General features: G+C 42.6%; 1 protein-coding gene across 1 annotated transcript in view; it reads left to right on the forward strand.

The window, feature by feature from the left end:
- The window catches only part of GXYLT2 (glucoside xylosyltransferase 2), a 93,537-nt gene extending 70,326 nt beyond the window's left edge, over positions 1-23,211 (forward strand). The window contains exons 4-7 of the mRNA XM_047095197.1: positions 4,584-4,835; positions 5,967-6,090; positions 17,097-17,269; positions 22,569-23,211. Coding sequence (XP_046951153.1) covers positions 4,584-4,835; positions 5,967-6,090; positions 17,097-17,269; positions 22,569-22,751 — 732 coding nt within the window. The 3' untranslated portion in view covers positions 22,752-23,211. The remainder of the gene's footprint in view (positions 1-4,583; positions 4,836-5,966; positions 6,091-17,096; positions 17,270-22,568) is intronic.
- Positions 23,212-24,289: the final 1,078 nt, after the last annotated feature.

The following is a 24,289-nucleotide window of genomic DNA, read 5'->3' on the forward strand; positions in this document are numbered from 1 at the left end:
GGCCTTAGTTTGCAATCTGTAGTATAAGTTGAACTGACTTTGCCTTTTGTAAAAAAATTTGTTTTAATGCTTTATTTATTTTTGACAGAGAGAGAGAGGGGGAGAGAGAGAGAGAGAGAGAGAGAGAGAGAGAGAGAGAGAGAACAAGCGGGGGAGGGGCAGAGAGAGAGGAAGACAAAGAAACTCAAGCAAGCTCCAGGCTCTGAGCTGTCACCACAGAGCCCGACTCAGCTCACAAACCACGAGATCATGACCTGAGCAGAAGTCAGATGCTTAACCGACTGAGCCACCCAGGCGCCCCTGGCTTTGCCTTCTTAACTGAAGACTTGCAAGTTTTCCAGAATTAGCAGCCAGAAAATGTATTCCTAAATTTTTCTTCCGTGTCCCTTGGTCCTAGTCCAGGAAGCACGTCTCCAGAATCACACATCACCAGAGGAGGGGTTAGATATGGCTTGGAGAAGGTTTGTAGAGGGTTTCCACCTATGAAGCATTGGGATCTGGGGCCTGCGTGGGTGCCATCTGGTGGTGCCAGCATTGGAATCCAAGTGGCCTTAAATGTTCGTCACTGGTCTTCCAGATACGCATCACTTCTTGCCATAGTGCATGATCCCAGGCAGTCCTCCAGGGCAAGACTTGCAAGAAAATATGAACTAAAATGAATTGCAAGGCTGAAACCCTGAGGTGTGCTCCGTGTAGGCCCAGACCCTGAAGTGTGATCAAAAAAGCACCCTCTTACCTTGCTGGTTGAAGTCCAAAGGGGTCCACTTCTAGAGAAGTAGTTTGGCAATATGTATCATGCGTACAAATGCATGTACTCTTTGACTAAGGAATTTACCCTACAGAGAAACTCGTGTGTTGGAAATGAGTTAAGATGAGGAGGTTTCTCACTGTGACACTTTTTTTTCATAACAAAAGCTTGAAAACAACCTAAATGTTCTATAACATGTAAGTAGATAATAATAAGTAAAAAACAATAAACAAAATCTTTGTGTGCCGATACGTCAAGTCCTCCTGCGTGACTGTTTTATTTATTTATTTTTACAGCAGGCCGATAACATTGTGTATGCTCTGCTACCATTTGTAGCATGAAAGGGGATTGTACATGCATAGCTCTATACATGCATAAAATATCTCTGGCACAGCAAAGGGCAGTCCGTTATCAGCGGTTACCTCTAAGAAAGGGAGTTGGTGACAGAATCACAAGGAAGAATAAACTGTCAATAAATTTACTTCAGGATATTTTTATTTTGAACTGTGTAAATATTTACTACATTAAAAAGAAATGCCAGGGTACCTGGGTGGCTCAGTTGGTTAAACAGCCAAGTCTCTGTTTCGGCTCAGGTTATGATGTCACAGATTCATGAGCTCAAGCCCCACCTGGGGCTCTGTGCTGACAGCGTGGAGCCTGCTTGGGATTCTCTCTCTCCCCTCTCTCTCTTTGCCCCTCCCACACTCGTGCTCATTCCGCGCCCCCCCCAAATAAATAAATAAGTAAATAAACCAACAAACTTGAAAAAATTAAATTAAAAAAAGGAGAAAAAGAAATGCCTTATTATGTGCTTAGAGATTTCCCTAGAAAGACACCTATTGTAGTGTTGTTTCTAATAATAAAAAACGGGAGCAGTCTTTCATATCAAATAATTGGATATGGGTTAAATAAAAATTTTACCCTATGTGAGTTTATTCTCATTTTATACATTTCTGTTACAACTTTTTTTGCCTTTTTCTCTCTTGATTAAAGATACTGCCTGTAACTTCATGTTGGAATATGTCCATTCTTCAGATCTTTTTAGTTTTTTTTTTTCCAGACCTTCTTCAAAAGAGTCTTTTTGTTTTCTTCTTTTTTGTTTTGATGAGGAGTGGTAACATTTTGAAGAAGAAAGTAATGATAACTTTAATAAAAATGATTAAGGTCAAGAAAAAAATTAGGGTGATCAAGTCAGCAAGCTTATCACTTCTTAGCCTTTTGGCTAAGATCAAGTGCAAATCACCAGGCTTGATTCTTTTGGGCAGATGACTGCATAACCCTTAATTTATTAAAACATTACATTGTGAGCTTTTATTCAGGCCTTATTAGGTAATCAGCCATAAAGAGAAATTTGTACTATTTCACATGGGTTTAAATAGGTTTCTCTTCCTCTCGAATTCTGTAATTCTAAGTTAGCTTTATATTGGAACACCATACAGTCTCTTTTCCCTGAAAACACATTCTAGAAAGTGACTTAATCTTGTTATAACCTTATTAGCCAAAATGCAGCCATCATTAGCATTATTTGACATATGAACTTGGGCAGAGCCCTTTATTTTGCTTTAGTTTTTCTTCCCAGTAAAATAAGTTGGCAGAATGTTGAGCCCTTGGGATTGTGTTGGACATGCAAGACATCATAATTGTATTTACATGTAGTTCATAATTTTTATCACAACATGCATTTACTAATACTTTTGTAGAGAGTTTGCCCTTGCTCCAGCGTACTCTAGAACTGTAATTAAAAAAAAAAAATTATCAAACAGAGGCTGATCTGTGGCAAATTTTTTTACCTTTCCATGGGAAAATAAGAAAAAATAAGATAAGGTAGGGGAGTTTTTAAGTTTGTGTGTTCAATTCGAAGGATTCATCTTAATTCTAAAATCGAGATTGTCAAGTTGTTAAGATGGATGTCAAGATAATCTTCTAAGAAATGATAGGTGATCTGGGGCGCCTGGGTGGCGCAGTCGGTTAAACGTCCGACTTCAGCCAGGTCACGATCTCGCGGTCCGTGAGTTCGAGCCCCGCGTCGGGCTCTGGGCTGATGGCTCAGAGCCTGGAGCCTGTTTCCGATTCTGTGTCTCCCTCTCTCTCTGCCCCTCCCCCGTTCATGCTCTGTCTCTCTCTGTCCCAAAAATAAATAAACGTTGAAAAAAAAAAAAAAAGAAATGATAGGTGATCATTATTATTATTAATTTTTTTTGTGATCGTTATTCTTAATTTCATTTTATTGGTTTGTAAAATCTATTCCTCTACTAGATGAGAAAGAAAGCTGAATCCTGTGGCTGATCACGTAAGCTCTGAAATCATTCAAATCTGAAATCTGCATGATACCTACATCATATAGTGCACATACCTGTTCATCAGTTTTAAATATTGGAGGTTCCAATGGAATATTGTCTTAGTCGGCTTGCCATAACAAAATACCATAGATTGGGTGGCTTAAACCACAGAAATTTCTTTTCTCATAGGTCTGGCGGCTGGAAGTCAAAGATCAGGGTGCCAGCATGGTCGGGTACCTCTTCCTGGCTTGAGACACTGCTTCTCATTATTTTCTTTCATGATAGACGGAGACCAAGGTGTCTGGCCTCTCTTCTTATAAGAGCACTCATCCCTTCATGAAGACCCCACTCTCATGACCTAATTGAACCTTAATTTCCTCCCATAGGCCCCATCTACAAATATCATCACGTTGGGGGTTAGGGCTTTAGCATGTGAATTTTGAAGGTACAGACATTCACCCCAATGCAAGTGTCACTATGGTAGTAGGTGTTGTGGTGCTGTTTGGATAACATTAGGCCAGGGATACAGGAATATTCAAATCCTTCCTTAATTAAGCTACCACTAAATTTGGGGAATAACGGCAAAACAAGGCAAATAACACTATTACTAACTAAGGCTTTGAAATCTCTAACTCCAAGGCAAAACTCTGGTAAGCAAAGCAGTTAGGACAGGAGAATTCATTTGCTTTATTAGATGGCTGGCTTGAAAGAACAGCAATAGAGGTTGAAATCTACAGCCCATGAGCCAAGAATGGCTTTTACATTTCAAATGGTTAAAAAAAAAAATCAAAAGATTTTGTAGCATCTGAAAATTCTATAAAATACAAATTTTAGTGTCCGCAAATAAAGTTTCATTGGGACACAGCCGTGCCCGTTCCTTTATGCATTGTTGTAACTTTCATGCTACCATGGCAGACTTGTATTGTTGCCATGAAAAGAGACTGAAAGAGACTGAAAGATTTATTATCTGACCCTTTAGAGAAAAAGTTTGCCAATCCCTGATCTACAAACCAAGCTTGCCAATGATTTGTTTCGCCTGTTCCCGAGACTAAATCTTAGCTGAAAATGTTTATTCAAAAAGGTGCAGTTATACCCATCGGCACTAGAAGAAATGGATCCAGAGACAGAGAGTATTTACCCCAAAGCCTGGCATGAGCTAGTCTAGGGATTGTCCACTTCAGGCTGTCCAATGCCAGACCCTCATTCTAAGAAAAACTGAGAAAGACAGATGGCTTCACTGAAGGATGAAAGTACACAAGAGCCCCTCAGTCCATATGCTGATGGACTGAAAGTTCAACCCTTCCCAAATACAGCGTAGGGTCCTAGAATTGAAGCTAACTAAATGAAGGTTTATCTTCCTTTGAGTCTCTACCCTTCAATTAATATGTATCCTTGGAGTCAAAGGAGGAATGGAAGCTAAGAGTGGTACCACCCTTTCTGCAATTCAGCCTTGACCAGTGAAATTGATGGCACTGTTGACATATCAGGCTACTTCCTCTGTTTCTGATTTGTTTTTGTTTTGGTTTCTCTCCCCTCCCCCCCCCCAACACACAAAGGTGATTTTAAAGGATGTGGATTCACTTCTCTATGTGGACACCGACGTTCTCTTTCTGAGACCTGTCGATGACATATGGAAGCTTCTGAGGCAGTTTAATGCCACCCAGCTTGCAGCCATGGCCCCTGAGCATGAAATCCCCAAGATTGGCTGGTACAGCCGCTTTGCTCGGCACCCTTTCTATGGCTCTGCGGGAGTTAATTCAGGAGTCATGCTGATGAATTTAACTCGTATAAGAAGTGCCCAGTTTAAGGTAAGGAAATATTTTATATTTCATGTTTAAAATTCGGGATTTTGTCATTTCAACAGTGATGTTCCTAGATTGTCAATGTACTGCTTTTGGAAGTAAGGCGCTTGTAGGTGAGGAAGGAAGGAGCCAGGGAAGAGGAAAATATTTGCAAAGTTATGAAATGTTTGTTCAGGAAGAGCCCAGGTGTTTATGGTATTTAAAGCTACAGCACAGTTACTATTCAAGAATGTTATGTTGCATTTCTGAATTCTATAATGTTTGAATTCTGTGTTTACCCAAAGCTTCAAAAACCATGGAAAATTTTGTGAAATTATCCTAGGGATATATTTACATATGTATACAGAGATATTTGTACAAGGCTGCTCATGGCCTCATCTTTTATCCTAGTAGAGAACTGGAAAGAACTTAAATGAACCTCAATAGAGAGCTAGTCAATTAAAAAAAATCATCCTCTAATTAAGAAGTAGATCAATCTATAGGTAAGATACATCAGATCTCTAAAAAGATATTAAGGGAAAAAAGTTAAAATGCAACAAAGCATGGTACCATAAGTATGATCTCTTTTATGGCTTAGAAATTTCCAGAAGGAATACCTAATAGAATACCTGATTGTTAACCGTGGATATTTCTGGGAAGAGTGGGGGTGGAAATGGTAGGAGGATGGAGGAAGAATACTTTTACTTTTTAATTTTATCTTTGTGTGCTATTTGAATATTTAGTCTATAAATGTGTTGCTTTTATTTTAAAAGTAAATTATGTTAAGACAAGGAGAAGGTGTTTTCCCTTAGATACCTTAACTCTGCCATCTATATTTTGTTCCTTCCCCTCTGAGGCAGGAATTAAGCATAAGAAAGAGAGTTTCAATTTGGGCATAGTTTTCTGAGTGGAAACTATAGCCCCAACTAGTGGTTCCTGGCCCATCTAGTATCTATGTGCTACCCCATCTGGCAAAACTCTACAGTTTCCAGCCCTAGTTTTGCTTTGTCCTATGTCTTGAGGCCAGCAGGACCCCTCCTATTTGCTTCATAGGGGGATTTGGGGGATTTGGGGGATTTGGGGTCCTCTGCACTGTTTCTCAGTGGACAAAATGTATTTGCTTTGCCTCAGCCATTCTAATGGTTGTCTCTTTTCCAGAACAGCATGATTCCAACAGGCTTGGCTTGGGAGGACATGTTGTACCCTCTGTACCAGAAGTACAAGAATGCCATCACATGGGGAGACCAGGATTTATTAAATATTATTTTTTATTTCAATCCAGGTAGGCTCTCTTGCGAGAATGCCCTTTGTGTAGGAGTCCGCCCACCTCGCCCCTCAGAGCGCATTCCAGCCTGGTCTGCTATTGACTGAGCCTGAATTGTGCCTGTGTCCCCTGTGAAGTGCGTCCTTTCATTCACCCCCTGGGCTTCTCCCAGAGGCGGCCCACACACTTCTGACACAAAAGGCCAAATGTTGAAACCTCCAACACTGGACTCCGTTTTTTGAGAATATCTTTTCGATTTTTGCCACACCATTCTTCTAAGAAGTGCGGTCCAAACTAATGGCAGGGCACAGAACTGAATGACAACATTATAGGCTAGGCACGAGGCCTTCCACAGCTGAACAATGGCTAGATTGAGGGGAATTGATTTCTTGAGATCCCTACAGTTAAGTGACTTGTCTGGGAGTTAAATGAGCCTAAAATAAGGACTTAGATTCCCCAGTTCCTTTTTCTTTTCACGGGAGGCAAAAGATGTTCTTACATTGTTACATCAGTGATTTGGCGGAGTTGGGGGACGGAGGGAGAAGAACATTTCTGATCTATGTTTCTTGGCTGTTGTCGACACCTAAAACTAATAAAATTTCCCTCTTTCTTCTTTGCTAAAACCATTATTTATGTTGTTAAAAATCAAAACCATGTTTTCTCCTTGAAAAAGACCTTTGGGGGAAAAAAAGGGCACTCCTCACCTGGACCTATTCCATCCATTTCTTTGCCTTTAAAAAATCCTGAAGTAGAGACTCCTGTTTATAAAGACTTCTTTCTGTCTGCCATGTCACCTTGGAAGCACCTACTTTGTACTTGAAATTTTTTTTAAACAAAACTCAGAACTAAAACCTAATGTCGTATGTCGTTGGATCTAAATGGAGCAAATCCTGGAAAAGAAAAAAAAGCAGATTGAAACTGAGTTTCTGGGGAAAATTCCCACTAGTAATTCATTGATGAAGGGAATGTCTTGGCCATTCACTGGTGGCCTGTTTTAATCCATTTCCCTCTGATAGTAACAGGGAATTTAAGGTCTGTATCTCCTCCTTTTCTTCATAAGCAGATTTCATCTTTTTTTCTAGGTGTTGATGTATTAGTTAGGACTCTTGGTTGCATATAAAAGATCCCCCAAGTTAGCCCAAGCACAAAGGATACTTTTTTATAAGCAAACTGATGTCTGCTAGAAACCAGGGCAGGAAGGCCAGCAGGCTCAGCCCGGGACATGAAGCAGGACGGGGAAATTGATGAGGATCCCAGGTCGGACTTGCTTTCTCCCACTGACGTTGTTTATTCTTCTCGTTGTGGACCTCATTCTCTGCTCCTCAGGCCTCAAAGTAGATAACCAAGGCTTCATACTCCAGGTGCAACCACATGGAAGGATTAACCCCCAATTCCATCCCAATTCCAAATTCCCAGGGGGAGAAAGCAGACGGTTCCAGCTAGGCCAGGAGCATGGAGCTGAGAAATCATGGCTGACATTTATTATTTACTAAATGCCAGGTGCTGTTCTAAGCATTATCTTCTTTAATCCTCAAAACCACCCGAGAATATAATCCCCATTATACAGACAAAGATACCAAGGGACAGGGAGTTTGTTCGATAATTTGCAGCACTGCTAATGAGTGACGGAGGAGGGGTACAAACCCAGGCCACTCCCAACTTCAGCCCTATGGGTTTGGGAGAGAGGGGAAATTCTAAACAAGGGGAATCCTACAGAGCTGGGCAGACATCCCAAAATGTATCTCTCCACTGAATTATTTGTCCTTTAAATATTGCAATTTTCCCTCTGTAATGTGGCTAAAACTATCTTTTACAAGCCCATCTGTACATACTCCCAAATAGGAATTCAAAAGATTCGCACAATTTCCTCCCCAGAAATCCTCTTAGCCTGTTGCAGATTATTTGAGGACGTGATCAGTGAGTAAATAATACTTGAAGGCAGTTGTAAGCAGCTTTGCAATTAGACAGGAGCCCTTGTCTTTAATTGGAGCTGAAAACCAGCTGGTTTTCTCTGTGCTCCCCATCGTAAATCCATTGAGTACTTGAACATTATAAAATAATTTTTCAAGTTGTTCTAAACCCTGGTTCTGAGCAGGACCAATAACCAAGTTTTCCAGCTTTAGATCAGCAAATTACTAGGTAACTCCTTGATTATTCTTTGTGTCACCTGCATTGGATCTTCCTTTTTCATACCTTTTTCAGGTGCTTTATTAAACATGAGATCTTTGAACTGAAATCCATTGATATCTTTCACATTATAAGCCTTTTCTTTGTTTATATGGGTTGCGATCACTCTCTCTAAACCCGAAAACTATTTTGAAAAAAGATGTGTCACCTTTATCTAGAAAGGAGAGAGGGAGAGGAGATTGGCCCGAACACAGGATATAAACATACTTGCTATTATGGTTCTGTAAGTTGCCATGGACAAAGAAGCAACGCACAAAAAACCTGAACACATGTCTGGAACATTACTCCTCCTGTGGTCAATAACACCACTTGTTAAAATGTGTGGGGTTTTTTTTTAATGTTTATCTATTTATTTTTAGAGAGAGAATGGGAGGAGGGGCATAGAGAGAGAGAATCCCAAGCAGGGCTCCACGCCATCAGCACAGAGCCCGACGCAGGGCTCAAACCCATGAACCGTGAGATCATAACCTGAGCTGAAATCGAGAGTCAGACGCTTAACCAACTGAGCCACCCAGGTGCCCTTTAAAATGTGTTATAGTCAGGCCAGCTAAGGAAGGGACCAGGGGGCGGTCCTGGGAATACATGGGGCAGATTGTGCTAGGCCTCTTGGGAATCTGCTAAGGACCAAAGCTGATTTCTCTATCCCTCAGAGGCCCCAGGATCTCTGCTGTCCTTGCTTCTCTCCACGCCTACCTGATTCCATTCTATTTCTCAGCATTCTCTTTATATATATGTGGCCCAGCCTAACAAGCCCACAGCCAATGATGATGCATATTTGGTAACAGCCCCCTATGTTTCCTAATTCACATTCTTGAAGAGAGAGAAACCAAGGAGAGAGAGAAAGAGAGACAAATTTTCCCAGCCCAGCCTATAACTGATTTCCAGCCCAGCTGAAACTTAGTTCTCTTTGGATAGGGAGACCACCCACAATCTGGTCATCAGGAGCCAGAAGAGCAAGGCCTTGTGGCATTTTCCTTTCTCAGACATGAGCCCCTAGGTCTCTCCTTTCTTCGGGAATAATTTTCATAAAGGTGGGCTGTGCGCAGGGAAGGAAGGAAATGAAACCAGCCAAGTATAGACGATGAGGCAAGGCACTCAGCCAGATAGTAACAGTAGGATGCTGCCCACCGGGAGAGGGAAGAGCTGAAATATCCCTGGAATATATACCCAGGTTGTCATGAGCTCTACATAGGGTAGTTGAGTGAGGGGTTTGGTGGGGCCACAGGGAGCAGGACAGATACTCACATGGCACAGGTCTCTTCAGTGGCCCCATTAGGGCCTTGTTCTCACACTGCCAGGGTCACTGGAGCCCTGCATTTGAGTGTGCAGCCACCCTGGACCCTCCCCCACCCCAAGAGCTCCCAGCATCTGGCAGCGATGAGTGTGTTGCCGGAGTTGACAGCCCCCACTATCTGGTGTTAGGACTGTTCTGGGAGACTGGAAACACCTTATTGTTTGGGGAATCTGGGGGTTTCATGAGCTCTGATACAAAGCACAAGAATGAAGATTGTAGGGTCCTTGTGGGAAGGGATTGTATCTACTTTTTGTCTTTCACGTGCAAGACTTCACGCCTGAAGCAGGGTTGGTCTTCACAAGTGTTGGCTGGAGAGGAAGGAGAAAGAGAAAGTAAGAGAAAGCAGAAGAACACATGTGGTAAAGGAACGTATAAGGTTCCATGCACTCATTCATTCAGCAGGTATTTTTGAGCGCCTACTATGTGCCAGCCACCATGGTGGGCACTGGGGATATGACAGCAGACAGAATGGACAAGTTCCTCTTTTCATGATACCCACCTTTTAATTGGAAGAGGTAGCCTTCCAAAAACAGCAACTAGTTCCAAATCACACGTTGTGATAAATGCTATCAAGGGAACAGATGAGAGGTTGAGAGAAAGAGCCTGTCTGGAAGGAGAGGATTGCTTCTTTAGATTGTGCGATCAGGGAGGCCTTCTTGGAAGAATTAATTGCCCTTCTCTGGAACAGGGCACATTCTGGAAGAAGGAAGAAGAGGATGCTAGGAAAGCCTAGTTCCAGAATGAGACAGTAAAGAAACAAAACTAAAAAATGAAAATAACTGTTAATGATGCAATCCAACAGCCTCCATTCTGTTGGTAATATAGCAAATGAGGAGTAAGCCTGTTTCACCATGAAGTGAAGATGACCAGGCATTGAGCTCTTCCATAATCTTAGAGATCTCAAGAGTATGAAATAATCAGAAACGTAAGGAACAATCAATTCACACAGTACTTTGCAAATAGTTAGGAGGCTCTGGAAATAAATGTAGACCCCTGAAGGGATCACTAATGGACTCCAGAGCCATAGATAATCAGTTAATGAGCTTCTTTATCTATGTAAAATGAGAGGAAAATAGCAAAGACTCAGGGCTTAAACAGGGCTTGGCTTGGAAAAATATTTTAAAATAAATTGCAGTGGTTTAAGGCTCTGGGGATTTGGAATTTTAAAACCACTCACCGTATTATTTCCCGAGCAGCGGAAAGTAACCTGGACATTTCCCCATGCTATCATTTTTAACCATCAGATTTTGACAGCCCTGATAATCGTGCTTAAAATAGATCCATTTCAGAATGGTTATTGATCACATGCCAAATAACCATCATGAGTCCACTCTGCATGTTCATCAACTGGTCTCCATAGGGGTTGCCTCTTCAGTCCACCCCTCTTCTCCTTCCCCCCTTAAAAAATGGAGATTGCAAAGTGTAACCCATGCAAAATTTGTGAACAAAGAGACACGTCTGTTACTTTTTAACTGCCCACTCTTGATTTTCCTTTCTTTGGGTAACAGGGCTCCAGTTTTCTCAGGGGAATTACTCTTCCCTCTCTCTCTCTTTCTGTCTCTTCACCCTCTCCCTCTCCCCTTCCCTCCCCATACCCCATTCTCTCTTGCAAGCAATCTTAGAGCCTAGTCTGCTTCTGACTCCCACTCACCCAGTCAGACCATGTCCTCCCAATCTGACTGGGGATCCAGGAGTAGAAAGTAGCCAAGGTTGTGGAACTGGCAGCAGTCGTGAAAAGCCGACATTAATTAGTGCCCACCTCTCAGAGCCCAGGAGCTGTCCCACTTCTTGACCCAGTTCAGCTTTACCTCTGATTTTATGAGCCACCCGCTCTTTCCAAAGGCAAATTCCTTTCTCTTATTCATTTTCTCCTTCAAACTAGAATCAAAGTTAGTTACTTGCAATCCACTATAGACTGATATTTCTTGAATGTTTTAGGTCAGAGCATTCTATATATGACAAGTTTGTTACCATTATCTTTCCCTTGGAAGAGACTGAATTTATCCTAGCGAAATTGAACGGCTCATCTTTTGTAAAGCACACTCTGATTTCCAGACTCTTCACCATGATCCGGCCATTTTCTCCTCAAATGCTCTTCCAGGCCTGCATTTCTGACTGGCAAAGTCCCATCCTTAGTCTGTAAGCCTGAGTTCAAACGAAACTTTACTTAAATGTCCTCCTTTCTATGAAACCTGATAAAAACATGTTCATCTTACTATATACTCTATGCTGTCTCCTGTACAAGAGTATAAATTCTCCGAGAGCAGGAGCAGAACCTTATCATCCAACGACAACACTGCCTTGCTGTGTGTGAATAAATGCTTGTTTCAATGTATATGCTCCATGTGTTTTGTGTTTCTTCCTCTGAAAAATTCTGAAAAGGATTGTAAAAGATGTGAATTGAATTCTGTCTAGAAACAAGTTGCATACTCAGAGTTCAACCGCTGGGTTCTTAGCTGGTCTTTGGGAGATCAGTAAGCCCCTAAACTTATAAGCAAATATTCTTAGATATATCCAGTTGTACTTTTCCAACGATGTGGTCTAAAGTTTTTGTTAGATTCTTTTTTCACAATTTTTTTAAAGTTTATTTATTTATTTTGAGAGAGAAAGAGGCAGTGCAAGTGGGGGAAAGGCAGACAGAGAAGGAGACAGAGAATCCCAAGCAGGCTCCGCACTGTCAGCTTGGAGCCAGATGTGGGGCTCAAACTTACAAAACCGTGAGATCACGACCCGAGTTGAAACCAAGAGTTGGACACTTAACCGACTGAGCCCCCCAGGCATCCCAAGCTTTCATTGCATTCCGAGAGAGATGCGTGGATCCATAAAAGTTTAAGAATTACTGGCCACCTGCATAGCTACAAACAGTTGGAGTAAAACATTTATTACCAATGTACTATGTGTTGGGAGCTATGCTAGACTCATTCCCTTGATTTTGTTTTATCCTACCAGTGACCTAATGCAATAGTTCTTAACAGTAACATTGGTGATAATCATTACAGCTTACAGTTATTGTATGCTTTCTAATGTGCTAGGTACTCTTCCAAATACTTATTTTATTATTTTTTAAAATTTACATCCAAGTTAGCTAGTATATAGTGCAACAATGATTTCAGGAGTAGATTCCTTAGTGCCCCTTACCCACTTAGCCCGTCCCCCTTCCCACAAGCCCTCCAGTAACCCTCTGTTTCTTCTCTGTATTTAAGAGCATCTTATGTTTTGTCCCCCCTCCCTATTTTTATATTATTTTTCCTTCGCTTCCCTTGTGTTCATCTGTTCTGTGTCTTAAAGTCCTCATATGAGTGAAGTCCTATGATATATGTCTTTCTCTGACTAACTGATTTCGCTTAGCATAACACCCTCTGGTTCCATCCATGTAGTTGCAAATCGCAAGATTTCATTCTTTTTGATTGCCAGGTCATACTCCATTGTGTGTGTGTGTGTGTGTGTGTGTGTGTGTGTGTGTGTGTATATATATATATATATATATATATATATATATATATAATACACCCCACATCTTCTTTATCCATTCATCCATCGATGGACATTTGGGCTCTTTCCATATTTGGCTATTGTTAATAGTGCTGCTATAAACACGGGGGTGCATGTGTCCCTTCGAAACAGCACACTTGTATCCCTTGGATAAATGCCTAGTAGTGCAATTGCTGGGTCATAGGGTAGTTCTATTTTTAGTTTTTTGAGCAGCCTCCATAATGTTTTCCAGAGTGGCTGCCCCAGTTTGCATTCCCACCAGCAGTGCAAAAGAGATCCTCTCTCTCCGCATCCTCGCCAACACCTGTTATTGCCTGAGTTGTAAATGTTAGCCATTCTGACAGGTGTGAGGTAGTATCTCATCATGGTTTTGATTTGTATTTCCCTGATGCTGAGTAACGAGCAGTTTTTCATGTATCAGTTGGCCATCTGGCTGTCTTCTTTGGAGAGGTGTCTATTCATGTCTTTTGCCCATTTCTTCACTGGGTTATTTGTTTTTTGGGTGTTGAGTTTGATAAGTTCTTTATAGGTTTTGGATACTAACCCTTTATCTGCTATGGCACTTGCAAATATCTTCTCCCATTCTGTCAGTTGCCTTTTAGTTTTGCTGATGGTTTCTTTCGCTGTGCAGAAGCTTTTCATTTGGAGGAGGTCCCAATAGTTCATTTTTGCTTTTGTTTCCCTTGCCTCCGGAGATGTGTTGAGTAAGAAGTTGCTGCGGCCGAAGTCAAAGAGGTTTTTACCTGCTTTCTCCTCGAGTATTTTGATGATTTCCTAACTTACATTTAGGTCTTTCATCCGTTTTGAGTTTATTTTTGTGTATGGTGTAAGAAAGTGGTCCAGGTTCATTTTTCTGCATGTCGCTGTCCAGTTTTCCCAGCACCACTTGCTGAAGAGACTGTCTTTATTCCATTGGATATTCTTTCCTGCTTTGTCAAAAATTAGTTGGCCATACGTTTGTGGGCCCATTTCTGGGTTCTCTATTCTGTTCGATTAACCTGAGTGTCTGTTTTTGTGCCAGCATGTTCCAAATACTTATAAGCTCAGTTCGTACTCCCCAGAATCCTTCTGGACAAGTGATATTTACAGTCCTCCTCCTTTTACAGATGATGAAACTTGGGCCCACAAAAATTATGTAATTTGCCTGAATGCATGCAAGTAGTGGTAATCCTGTATTCAAACCCAATGGGTTGACTTCAGAGCTTGCCTCCTTAGCCATTACACTGTACAGTCACAGCCAGCACATGATAAAGCTGGAATTCAGCCCCAGATAATTTAGCTTCCTTTTACTGCTTCTAAATTGGGGTCCAGATAACTCACCAACGTCATAGAACCAGGAGGTGATAGAAGCCAACTTCGAACATAGCCTTTGTTTGATTCCACAGCCTTTCTATTCATCCTATGCCTTAGAGTGCCCTCACTGGACTAGGTCCTCTACAGAGGCTGCAAAGAGGGGAAGGTTTCCTTTTTTAGTGGGTCCTGCATTACCTGGGAAGAGGCAAAAACCTCCATCACCAGTCTCAAACAACACAAAGGCAGGAACCAGACTTTCCTTTGTCCACTGAATGCATAGCAGGCGCTCAATAAATATTTGTTGATTCAATCAGCATATTTACAGAAACAGAGATGGCTTCTAGGGTGATTCACTCAGCAGGGAACATTAGCAGGTGCTTAAGCAGGAATTGCAATTGCAGATGCAGGCAGGTATCAGAAATGAGTGATGGGATTCACGGGGTTACAAAAGGCCACAATTGGGCTGAGGTCAGACACCATTTAAAAGCACACAGGCAGGGGCACCTGGGTGGCTCGGTTGGTTAAGCACCAACTCTTGGTTTCAGCTCAGGTGGTGATCTCACAGTTCATGAGTTCGAGCCCCGCGTTCACCTCTGCGCTGACAGCATGGAGCCGGCTTGGGATCCTGTCTCTCTGCCCCTCTTCTTTTTTTTTTTTAATTTTTTTTCAACATTTTTTATTTATTTTTGGGACAGAGAGAGACAGAGCATGAACGGGGGAGGGGCAGAGAGAGAGGGAGACACAGAATCGGAAACAGGCTCCAGGCTCTGAGCCATCAGCCCAGAGCCCGACTCGGGGCTCGAACTCACAGACCGTGAGATCGCGACCTGGCTGAAGTCGGACGCTTAACCGACTGCGCCACCCAGGCGCCCCTCTCTGCCCCTCTTCTGCTCACTTGTGCTCTCTCTCTCTTTCAAAACTAAATAAACTTTAAAAAATAATATTAAAAAATAAAAGCAAGAAGCATTTTTAGATATTTTCCCTCATGGAACCCTTATGCCCCCCTCTGCACTATTGGGCAGAAAAGTTGCACAACTAAAAGAGGAGTTTAAATCCAGATAATGTGACTTCAGGATGAGCACTACTCTCTCCCAGCTATGGATTATAAGTGTGGAAGTGAATGTAAGAGCAACATCATGGCGGAAAGGGGTCCTCCAGAGAAAAGGAAAAGCTCACAGGGTGTTGGGAATGCTTAGGAATTGGAGGGTGCCTGGATGTCAGCGTGGCCTGTAAAAACTGAGTGGTAGAATTATTATACACAGTCTGCCAGAGAGGATGTGTGCTTTCCATCTTTTTTTTTTTTAATTTTTTTTTCAACATTTTTATTTATTTTTGGGACACAGAGAGACAAAGCATGAACGGGGGAGGGGCAGAGAGAGAGGGAGACACAGAATTGGAAACAGGCTCCAGGCTCTGAGCCATCAGCCCAGAGCCCGACACAGGGCTCGAACTCACGGACCGCGAGATCGTGACCTGGCCGAAGTCGGACGCTTAACCGACTGCGCCACCCAGGCGCCCCTGTGTGCTTTCCATCTTGAAGTTCTCTGTAATTCTCTAAGCTGTGGTCCTTTCCATGAGAAGGGAGAGCTCTCAGCCCAACAAAAGAGCACAGCTTTATGTTGCTCTTCTGACAATGGTAATTGATTTGCTCTAATGCTTCTGTGTTCTCACTGGGGGCCTTTCTCATAAACAGTGACAAACATTTGCAGAGAGCTTTGATCCATACTTCTCCAGCCCCAGCCCTAAAAGGCATCAAGCTACAGAGCCAGGAAGCTCAGTGGACATGACTTTATTGCTGATTTTACAACCCTAGCTACCAGGAGGAAATTTTCTGAGTCCAACAGAATTAGAGCCGAGTTTTTCAACCTTGGCACTGTTACTTTTATGGGAGCTGTCCTGTTCGTTGTGGAATGTTTCGAGTATCCCAGGTCTCTACCTGCTAGATACCAGTAGTGGCCTCCTCCATATCTCCCTCCAGACATCACCCAATGGCCCCAGGGGAGCCCTGGCAAAGAACCACCAGCTTAGAGACGCACGCACAAATATACAAGTGTGCACATGATTGCTCACAGTGTATATAGTCACCTTGACACGGGGGCTTTTTTTTTCCCTTTGCTCTTTTGGGGGGATTCCCCCCCTTTACCCTTGTAGGGTTTTTTTTTTTTGTTTGTTTTTTCCTTCCTGTTGATTTTGTTTGTTGTTTGGTTTTTAATCCAAAGAGGAATCTTTGCTTCGATCTTGATTCCCATTCAAGTCTGTCTGTTTCATAAAACCTTTACAAAGAGGGGATTATAAGTGCTGGCATTGTTGACCACCGCTGTGTGCTTGGCATTCTGCTGAGTGTTTTTTAAATTTAATCCTCACAGTAAGAGGGAGGTCCTGTTGTACCCATCTTACAGATGAGGAAAATGAAGCACAGAGAGGTTGAATCACTGGCTCTAGGTTGCACTGTTTTTGAGTGAAGACAGTTGGGATTCGGACCCAGGCTGTCTGCTGACCTTGTCTGCCTCCTTGTCCGTGATACATTGCCCTTCTTTTTTGGGTGAAACCTACAGCCTCATTAGCATGTGCCCCTTCAATTCCCTACCTCAAAATAAGGACAAAAGTGGAGTGACATCAGGGCTGTGGGTCACGGTCACATTCCCATGCACTGAAATCCCGTGTGGTGTGCAGATTATGGAAACACTGGTTTAAGCACCAGTCATGCAGAGGAGAGCCGGCACTGACTGCGGACACATCTTTCTCTTGTCACCGCCAGAGTGTCTCTATGTGTTCCCGTGCCAGTGGAACTACCGTCCCGATCACTGCATGTACGGAAGCAACTGCAAAGAGGCTGAGCGGGAAGGCGTGTCTGTTCTGCACGGGAACCGAGGCGTCTACCATGATGAAAAGCAGCCAACTTTCAAAGCACTCTATGAAGCAATACGGGATGTAAGTGTGTTCTTGCCGCTGTTCAGCAGACACATGCTTATTCAGCACGAGACGGTACAGGCACTTTGGTCACCAGTGCCTTTGAAGGCCAGAGAATCCCCCAGAAGCAGTGAGTGATATCCCTTTCCCCAATCCCAGTCACTATTTCATTATATCCACTTGCCCCCTCACACTATATCCACTCAGTATTTACAACTAAGTCACTCTTTTTTTTGTCCTTAAATAAGTTCACTTAAGGAGGAAATTAAATATCATCAGAAAGAAACCCAGTGCCATTTGCCATAATAGAGGGGAATGTGTTAGGGTAACGATAACATAATAAGAACAAAATGATATTATGCAGCTCGAGCTTAGCCTGTTGGCTGGTTGCCAGCATCCTGTTGAACAAGTGGGCGTGGAGGTGGTCGATTAGGAAAAGGGGTCCGACTGCAAGTGTTTATTTACATATTGCAACAGTGTACTCAAGAGGCAAAAAGAGGCACTAGCCCCCATGTTGCATTTTTACCGGGCAAAGGGCACTGATCAGCAGAATGCAGCCTAGAGGCAAAAGTCATCTCAAGGCCTCTGCATCCTTAGGACCCTGACCTTAGGCCAGGGGAGGAGGAAGGAGAAGGGAAAGAGGGAGGAGTGGAAAGATACCACCCTCCCAATCCACCCCCCACTCCCGTGTCCATCCTTCCCATCCCTTGTCCCTGGAAGGCCTCGAAATGGAGGTGCCTGGGATGGGAATGCAGATATGCATCTGAGCGTGGCTGGCCCAGGGCAGGGACCTGAGTTTTTTACCCCAATTCCTTCAAGTAAACTACAGGGCGTTGCCTGTGCACCAAGTCAGGTGTCACAAAGGTAGCTCCCAGCCCCTCCAGAGCCAGCCAGCAGCCTTGTCATTACCTGTGATTGAGTCTGAAAGATCACACAGTAGAATTTTGGCCTGGAGCTGGACTTCTCACTGCCTGAGGTCCCCTCTTACAACCTTGAAGGGATTGATTAGCAAGTGCTGGGGAATTAAAGATACCTGGGAACTATTTTCTTGCAGTAAATGGGAAAGTTGAGAAAAACCTCACTTTGCGGTTCACTACCTAAAATCTCAAATACTGCCTTCCTTTGCCTTGCATCCCACACTGTGGGAAACGCTGCATTCGATGTTGCTTTTTATCTGGAGATTGCTAGGAGTGGCAGAGATTCAGGGATGTCCCTTTTGAAACCGTAATTCCAAGACGTAGAGTAGGGGTCAGTAAACTCAGGCCAGATCTGCCTTGCTGCCTGTGTTTGCAAGACATGTGGGCTATGAATGGTTTTGTAAATCACTGGGGAAAAAGGAAAAGACGAATATTTCGTAACGTGAGACAGTGATATGAAATTCCAATCTCAGCATTCATAAATACAGTCTTATTGGGACACAGTGGCACCCATTCATTTATGTGTTTGGCTGTAGTTGGTTGGAAGCCATCATGGCAGAGACGAGTATTTATAACAAACTGTGTAGCCCACAGAGTCTAAAATATTTACTATCTGGTCCTTTATCGGAAACATTTGCTGGCCCCAGACATCAAGTATGTAGATTTAGAGGATTTTTTTCTTAAGAATTTAGAAAACCTCACGGTCACAAGTGGGCTTCGGTGGGAGTGAATCCTGAGACACAGGCATGCATTTTTGTGTGTGTGAATACTGTGCCTCTTGCTAAGGAGAGTCTCTGGAATTTCCAGAATTTTCTCTGCAGGGAATGAGTTTAGCCTGCATGTAAGCTAAGCTAACACCGCTTTCTTCTCCTGCATTTCCTGCTGGTGGTTTTCAAAGACCAGGTGATTTAATTACACAGAAAATTTGTTCTGTACTTAGTGCTACCATCACGTTAGATATTCAAACATGGCTCCAGGGGCAAAGCCATTGAGGAGTACAAACAGAAGTTCAATGAGTATGCAGCAGGTATATGTACCTCAGAGCTGTTCTTGGGTTTCTTTTGTGATCTGTCAACCCTAGTCTGGAATTGAGCAACTGTGGCTCGAGTTACAATACATCTTGTTTGCTTTCTGGAGGAGCAGAAAGAAAACAAATAACTGTGTCATAAATGATCCTGCCAAATACCCTCAATGATGATCCTCCCATGGGCTTAAAGGGACCATTTTCACTGAATCATTTCAGACAGGAATGCTCTAACCCCATCCTGAAACCTGAATAGAAGTAGACTCCCTCTTGGAAGACATGTTTCCCCGCTGTCCCCAGGGCTGGGCACCGTCATGTGGTGGGGTCAGGGCTTGGGGTAGGGGTCAACAGACCTTGGTTCAAGGCCCAATTTTTGCCCCTTTCTGGTGATTAGTCGTTAACTCTTTGCTCTTACCTTACTGGGCCTCAGTTTCCTCATCTGTGAAATGGAGATGATAACATTACCTACCTCATAAAAGTGTTGCAAGAACGCAACAAACTGATGGTTTTTAAACTTGTAGTATGGCACATGACCTATGGTTGTGCTCAATAATTACAAGTTATTAACAGTTTCACACTTGCCTCCTTTTCTACCTTGTCCACATAGTCTCACTTGCTCGCTCTCTCTCTCTCTTCCTAAGTATTTTCTCTCTCTCACACTGTATTTCTTTCTCCCTTCATCCCTCTCTGAAAATATTCTTCTTGTCCCTCTCCCCTTTCCCCCTTTCCTTCTGTCCGTCTTTCCTGCTTCCTTTCCTTTCCATCTTCTGTCTCTCTCACACACACATCCTAAGCCTGTGTGTCTGTGTTTGGCAAAGGGGACATGCAGTCTCCTCCCATCGTGACCCAAGGAAGTCATCTATCAGGTACACGTTCTGTCAGTAGTTCTTCCAACAATCATCTATTGCAGGAACAATTCTAGCTTATAGAAACTCAGAAGTTAACAAGACTGATAAAGCCTGGTCCCCAGGACACATATATTGTGGGTGGAGGAAGCCAGACGATACTCACATAAACAAAGAAAGAAGAAAAATCGTACCAGGTAGTGAGAGGTGTTAAAAGGGAACCGGAGCAGGGTGATGGGCTGAGAGTCAGGGGTAGGGAGGAGCGTTAGTGAGCTGGGGTCCTCAGGGGGCCTCCGCTAGCCTGGTAGTGTGATTAATCGGGGCAGCCTTGGGGCAGTTTAGGGGGAGATACTGCTAAGGAGAAGGAATAAACCAGGGAAAGCCCCTGAGGCAAGGGTGAGTTTGGTGAGCCCGAAGGACAGGGAAGAATTCAGTGTGGCCAGAAGGACAGAGACACCAATGACAATTCCAGGTCACATGGAGCCTTGAGGACAAGAGAGGAATTGGAATCTTACTTTAATTGCAGCGTGAAGCCCCTGCAGGAAAGTGATACGGTCTGATCTTTGCTTTAAAAGTATCACCTCAGTAACTCAGTGCGAGGAGGCAAGAGTGAAAACACAAGGGCTATTGATGAGAGTTACTGGAGACATCCAGGAGCAACATGGGGATGGCATGTACTTGTGTGGCACCGGGAAGGTTGGCAATGGTGGCCACATGTAGGATTCGTTGGAAAGACAGATTTTACAGCATTTGTGGATTAATGAAAAGAGGGACGTGGGGGAAAGAAAGAATCAAGGATGACTTCCAGGTTTTGACCTATTTTCCTATCACTAGGGACACCATGATGAAAAAGGAGTTGATCAGTAGTCTAAATTGTGCTGTGGAAGAAAACAGTTGTCCCAAACATGGTCCTTCTTGCGTTACATAATGCATAATCTCCTTCTGGGAAGAAATTCGCATTTCTGATAAACACGCTTATGCAATATTTCTGATGAACTTTAAAGGGATTAAGGCTTGTTCTAGGAAACCAGACACCCACCCACTCTGCTGCCAGGCAAGCATTTACTGACCTTTTCACTCTTCTTCCTTTTTTTTTTTTCTACTCTCTTTGTATAAAATTTCCTCGCCAACAATGAATCTTTAACTTCATTTACTAGAGGCCTTTTCCATTTCATCCAGATTGTAATAAAAATTTGACACATGCTCATAACTACGTGATCTTCAGGATCTATTTTGGAAAATTCTGTTTATAGACACCTTCCATGGGAAGACAAGAGAATGTTTTTTTTAAAAATGGGGCACCGGGGTGGCTCAGTCAATTAAGCATCTGACTCTTGATCTCAGCTCGGGTCTTGATCTCAGGGTCGTGAGTTCAGGTCCTGCGGCGTTGGGCTCCACACCCCACAGGGAGCCTGCTTGAAAAGAAAAGAAAAGAAAAGAAAAGAAAAGAAAAGAAAAGAAAAAAGAAAAGCACAGGATTACTTGGGGAAAAAACCAACAAGCAGTGTTTGGTACCTGAATTATTGAAATGAATTTCATTGATGTTAGATTTCACTAGTAATTGCCAAACTGTGGACTTCATCAGATTACTATAGACATACCCTAGAGTTTCTTCATTTAAGATTGAGACAAACACAGGAGCACCTGGGTGGCTCAGTCACTTCTGCATCTGACTCTTGGTTTCAACTCAGGCCATGATCTCATGGCTCGTGGGATGGAGCCCCGCATCAGGCTCTGCAGTGGCAGTGCACGGACCCTGCTTAGGATTCTCTGTCTCTCTCTGCCCTTCTGTCTGTCTGTCTCTCTCTCTCTCTCTCTCTCTCTGTCTCTCAAAATAAACAAATAAATTGGAAAAGAAGAGATTGAGACAAACAAAATATACGAGGAATTCAGTGTCTTATTGCAGGTGATGTCACGTCTCTACTTGAGCCTTGCTTCTCTTCAGCAAGAGCATACAATGTAGAGAATATCCTGTCCCTGAAGATACATGTTGGTCTTAGCTTTTAAGAGTTTTAAGGACCCAAATAAACCATCTTTAAAAAAAAAAAAAAAAAAGAACAAAAGAAAGAAAGTGAAGCCCAAATAGGGTAAGTAATTGCCTCAGGTTGCACAGGATTGAATCAGGTTTTGAATTGCTATCCTCAGAGTTCCCTTCCACTATGTCTAAGAACATCCAAACCGAGGCACCTGGGTGGCTCAGTCGGTTAAGCGTGCGACTTAGGCACAGGTCATGATCTCACAGCTCGTGAGTTCGAGTCCCGCATCAGGTTCTGTGGTGACAGCTCGGAGCCTGGAGCCTGTTTCAGATTCTGTGTCTCCCTCGCTTTCTGCCCCTCCCCCACTCATGCGCGCACTCTCTCTCTCCCCCAAAAATAAATATTTTTTAAAAATTAAAAAAAAAAAAAAAACGAACTTCCAAACCTATGCTTGCATGCTTAATTCCGTTTCATTTTTCGGTAAATGTTGTTTGCGTTTTAAATGGCATTTCAGTAACTAAAACATTTTCTTTCATTTTTTTTTAAACCATTTTTCAGTTTCCCTTTCAAGACAATCTCTTTCAATCCATGTATTACCCTCTCCAGCTGAAGTTTTTGGAGACTGTGCACACTTTATGTGGACGAATCCCACAAGTGTTTTTGAAGCAAATCGAGAAAACAATGAAAAGGGCTTACGAGAAACACGTCATCATCCATGTGGGCCCCAACCAGATGCACTGAATATTTTTCATATTGTTGCAAGCGGATTGGGCATCTCAAGAACAAGGACGTGTCCATCTTTAAGCTGCCTGGGTCTCTTTCGTGTGAATATTTAATGGTGCTCTGTGACAATTGCGTTTTAAAAGCTTCGTTAAATGTTGATGAATTAGTCACCCCTAAAAGGAAATGTGCTTTAATTTTTTCTAAAATGGTATTTATCTCTCTCTTTTTTTAAAAAAAATATTATTACACACTTAGCATTGTTCAAGCAGGTTGAGCTAGCTGTGAAGAGGAACTTTTGTGAGCCTTCCATTTCCTGTTCAGTGTCTGAGACAATGTCAGAGGCATCTCGTGTTGTATATTTATCTAGTATTCTTGAGACTCTTTCTATGTCAATGACTCCCCCATACCCTTCTTGTAAAAGTAATACATGCTTGTTGTAAAACAGAAAAATGTTCAAAGGTTGTAGAGGAGTGGGGCGCCTGGGTGGCTCAGTTGGTTAAGTGTGTAACCCTTGATTTTAGCTCAGGTCATGATCTCACGTTTGGTGAGTTTAAGCCCCGCGTTGGGCTCTGCTCTGACAGTGTGGAGCCTGCTTGGGATTCTGTCTCCCTCTCTCTGTCTCTGCCCCTCCCCTGCTTGCTGTCTATCTCTCTCTCAAAATAAATAAAAATAAACCTTAAAAAAAAAAAGTTTGTAGAGGATGTAGGCCAGTGGACCAAAATCAAGATTAGATTAGCCATAATCCTACCAACCAGTTATTTTAAAGGTAGTTACTTCCAGCCTTTTTTTCCTACTCGTATATTTATTTGTTGGTTGTCTTTTCCATTGTAATACATATCTGAAACAGGTAGTTTGAGTAAAAGCTGGCCCCTATGCTGAGATTTTTATGTTGAGACAAAAATTTAGACAAAATGATTGTATTTACAGAGCTGGAAGAAGTATTCAAATTTCAACTAATTGGGCAGTGTTAAAGGATGAAGCATATCTGGGGGTATTTTTTAAGAAAAATTGTTTAGATTAGTGGAAGGTTAAATCATAAGAAATATTTATGCAACCATACCTTCTGAAAGGAAATTCAGTCATTGTGTTAAACGCAAGGGGTCAGTTTAACAGAGATGTGTTTTTGTGTTTAACTACAGACAAAAACATCTTATCTCTTACTTTCATAGGTGTGACCTTCTGTCTTCTTTAAACTCTTGGGCAACGGTTGGAAATTGAAGGCCAACTTCAAACTTACATGTACAGAATAGATAGTTCAGCTGATTCCATTGGCAAGAAAATTCAACCTCCTACCAGCCTTGGAAAGGTCTCTTTAAATGTTTTTTCTTCTCTAGGCTGACCCATCCATTAGCCAAGGAACTGGGCAGGTCTTATCACCTAGCTACAGTAGAGGAAATTCTATATTCCCCAGAGGGATCTGACTTAATCCCTTGTTGCTCCTGTAGCTGGTAACAGGGTAAGAACATTTTTTATAATGCTTTATTTATCTCAAAAACCTTGTGCCTAAATGATCTTGATGTTTGCAACAGCCTAATGAACTTAGTAGGGACCTCTGT

The sequence above is a fragment of the Lynx rufus genome, unplaced genomic scaffold (assembly GCF_022079265.1).
Source record: "Lynx rufus isolate CCGP_SWC_20201006 ecotype Redwood Valley unplaced genomic scaffold, mLynRuf1.p SCAF_4, whole genome shotgun sequence".
Taxonomy (NCBI): Eukaryota; Metazoa; Chordata; class Mammalia; order Carnivora; family Felidae; genus Lynx; species Lynx rufus.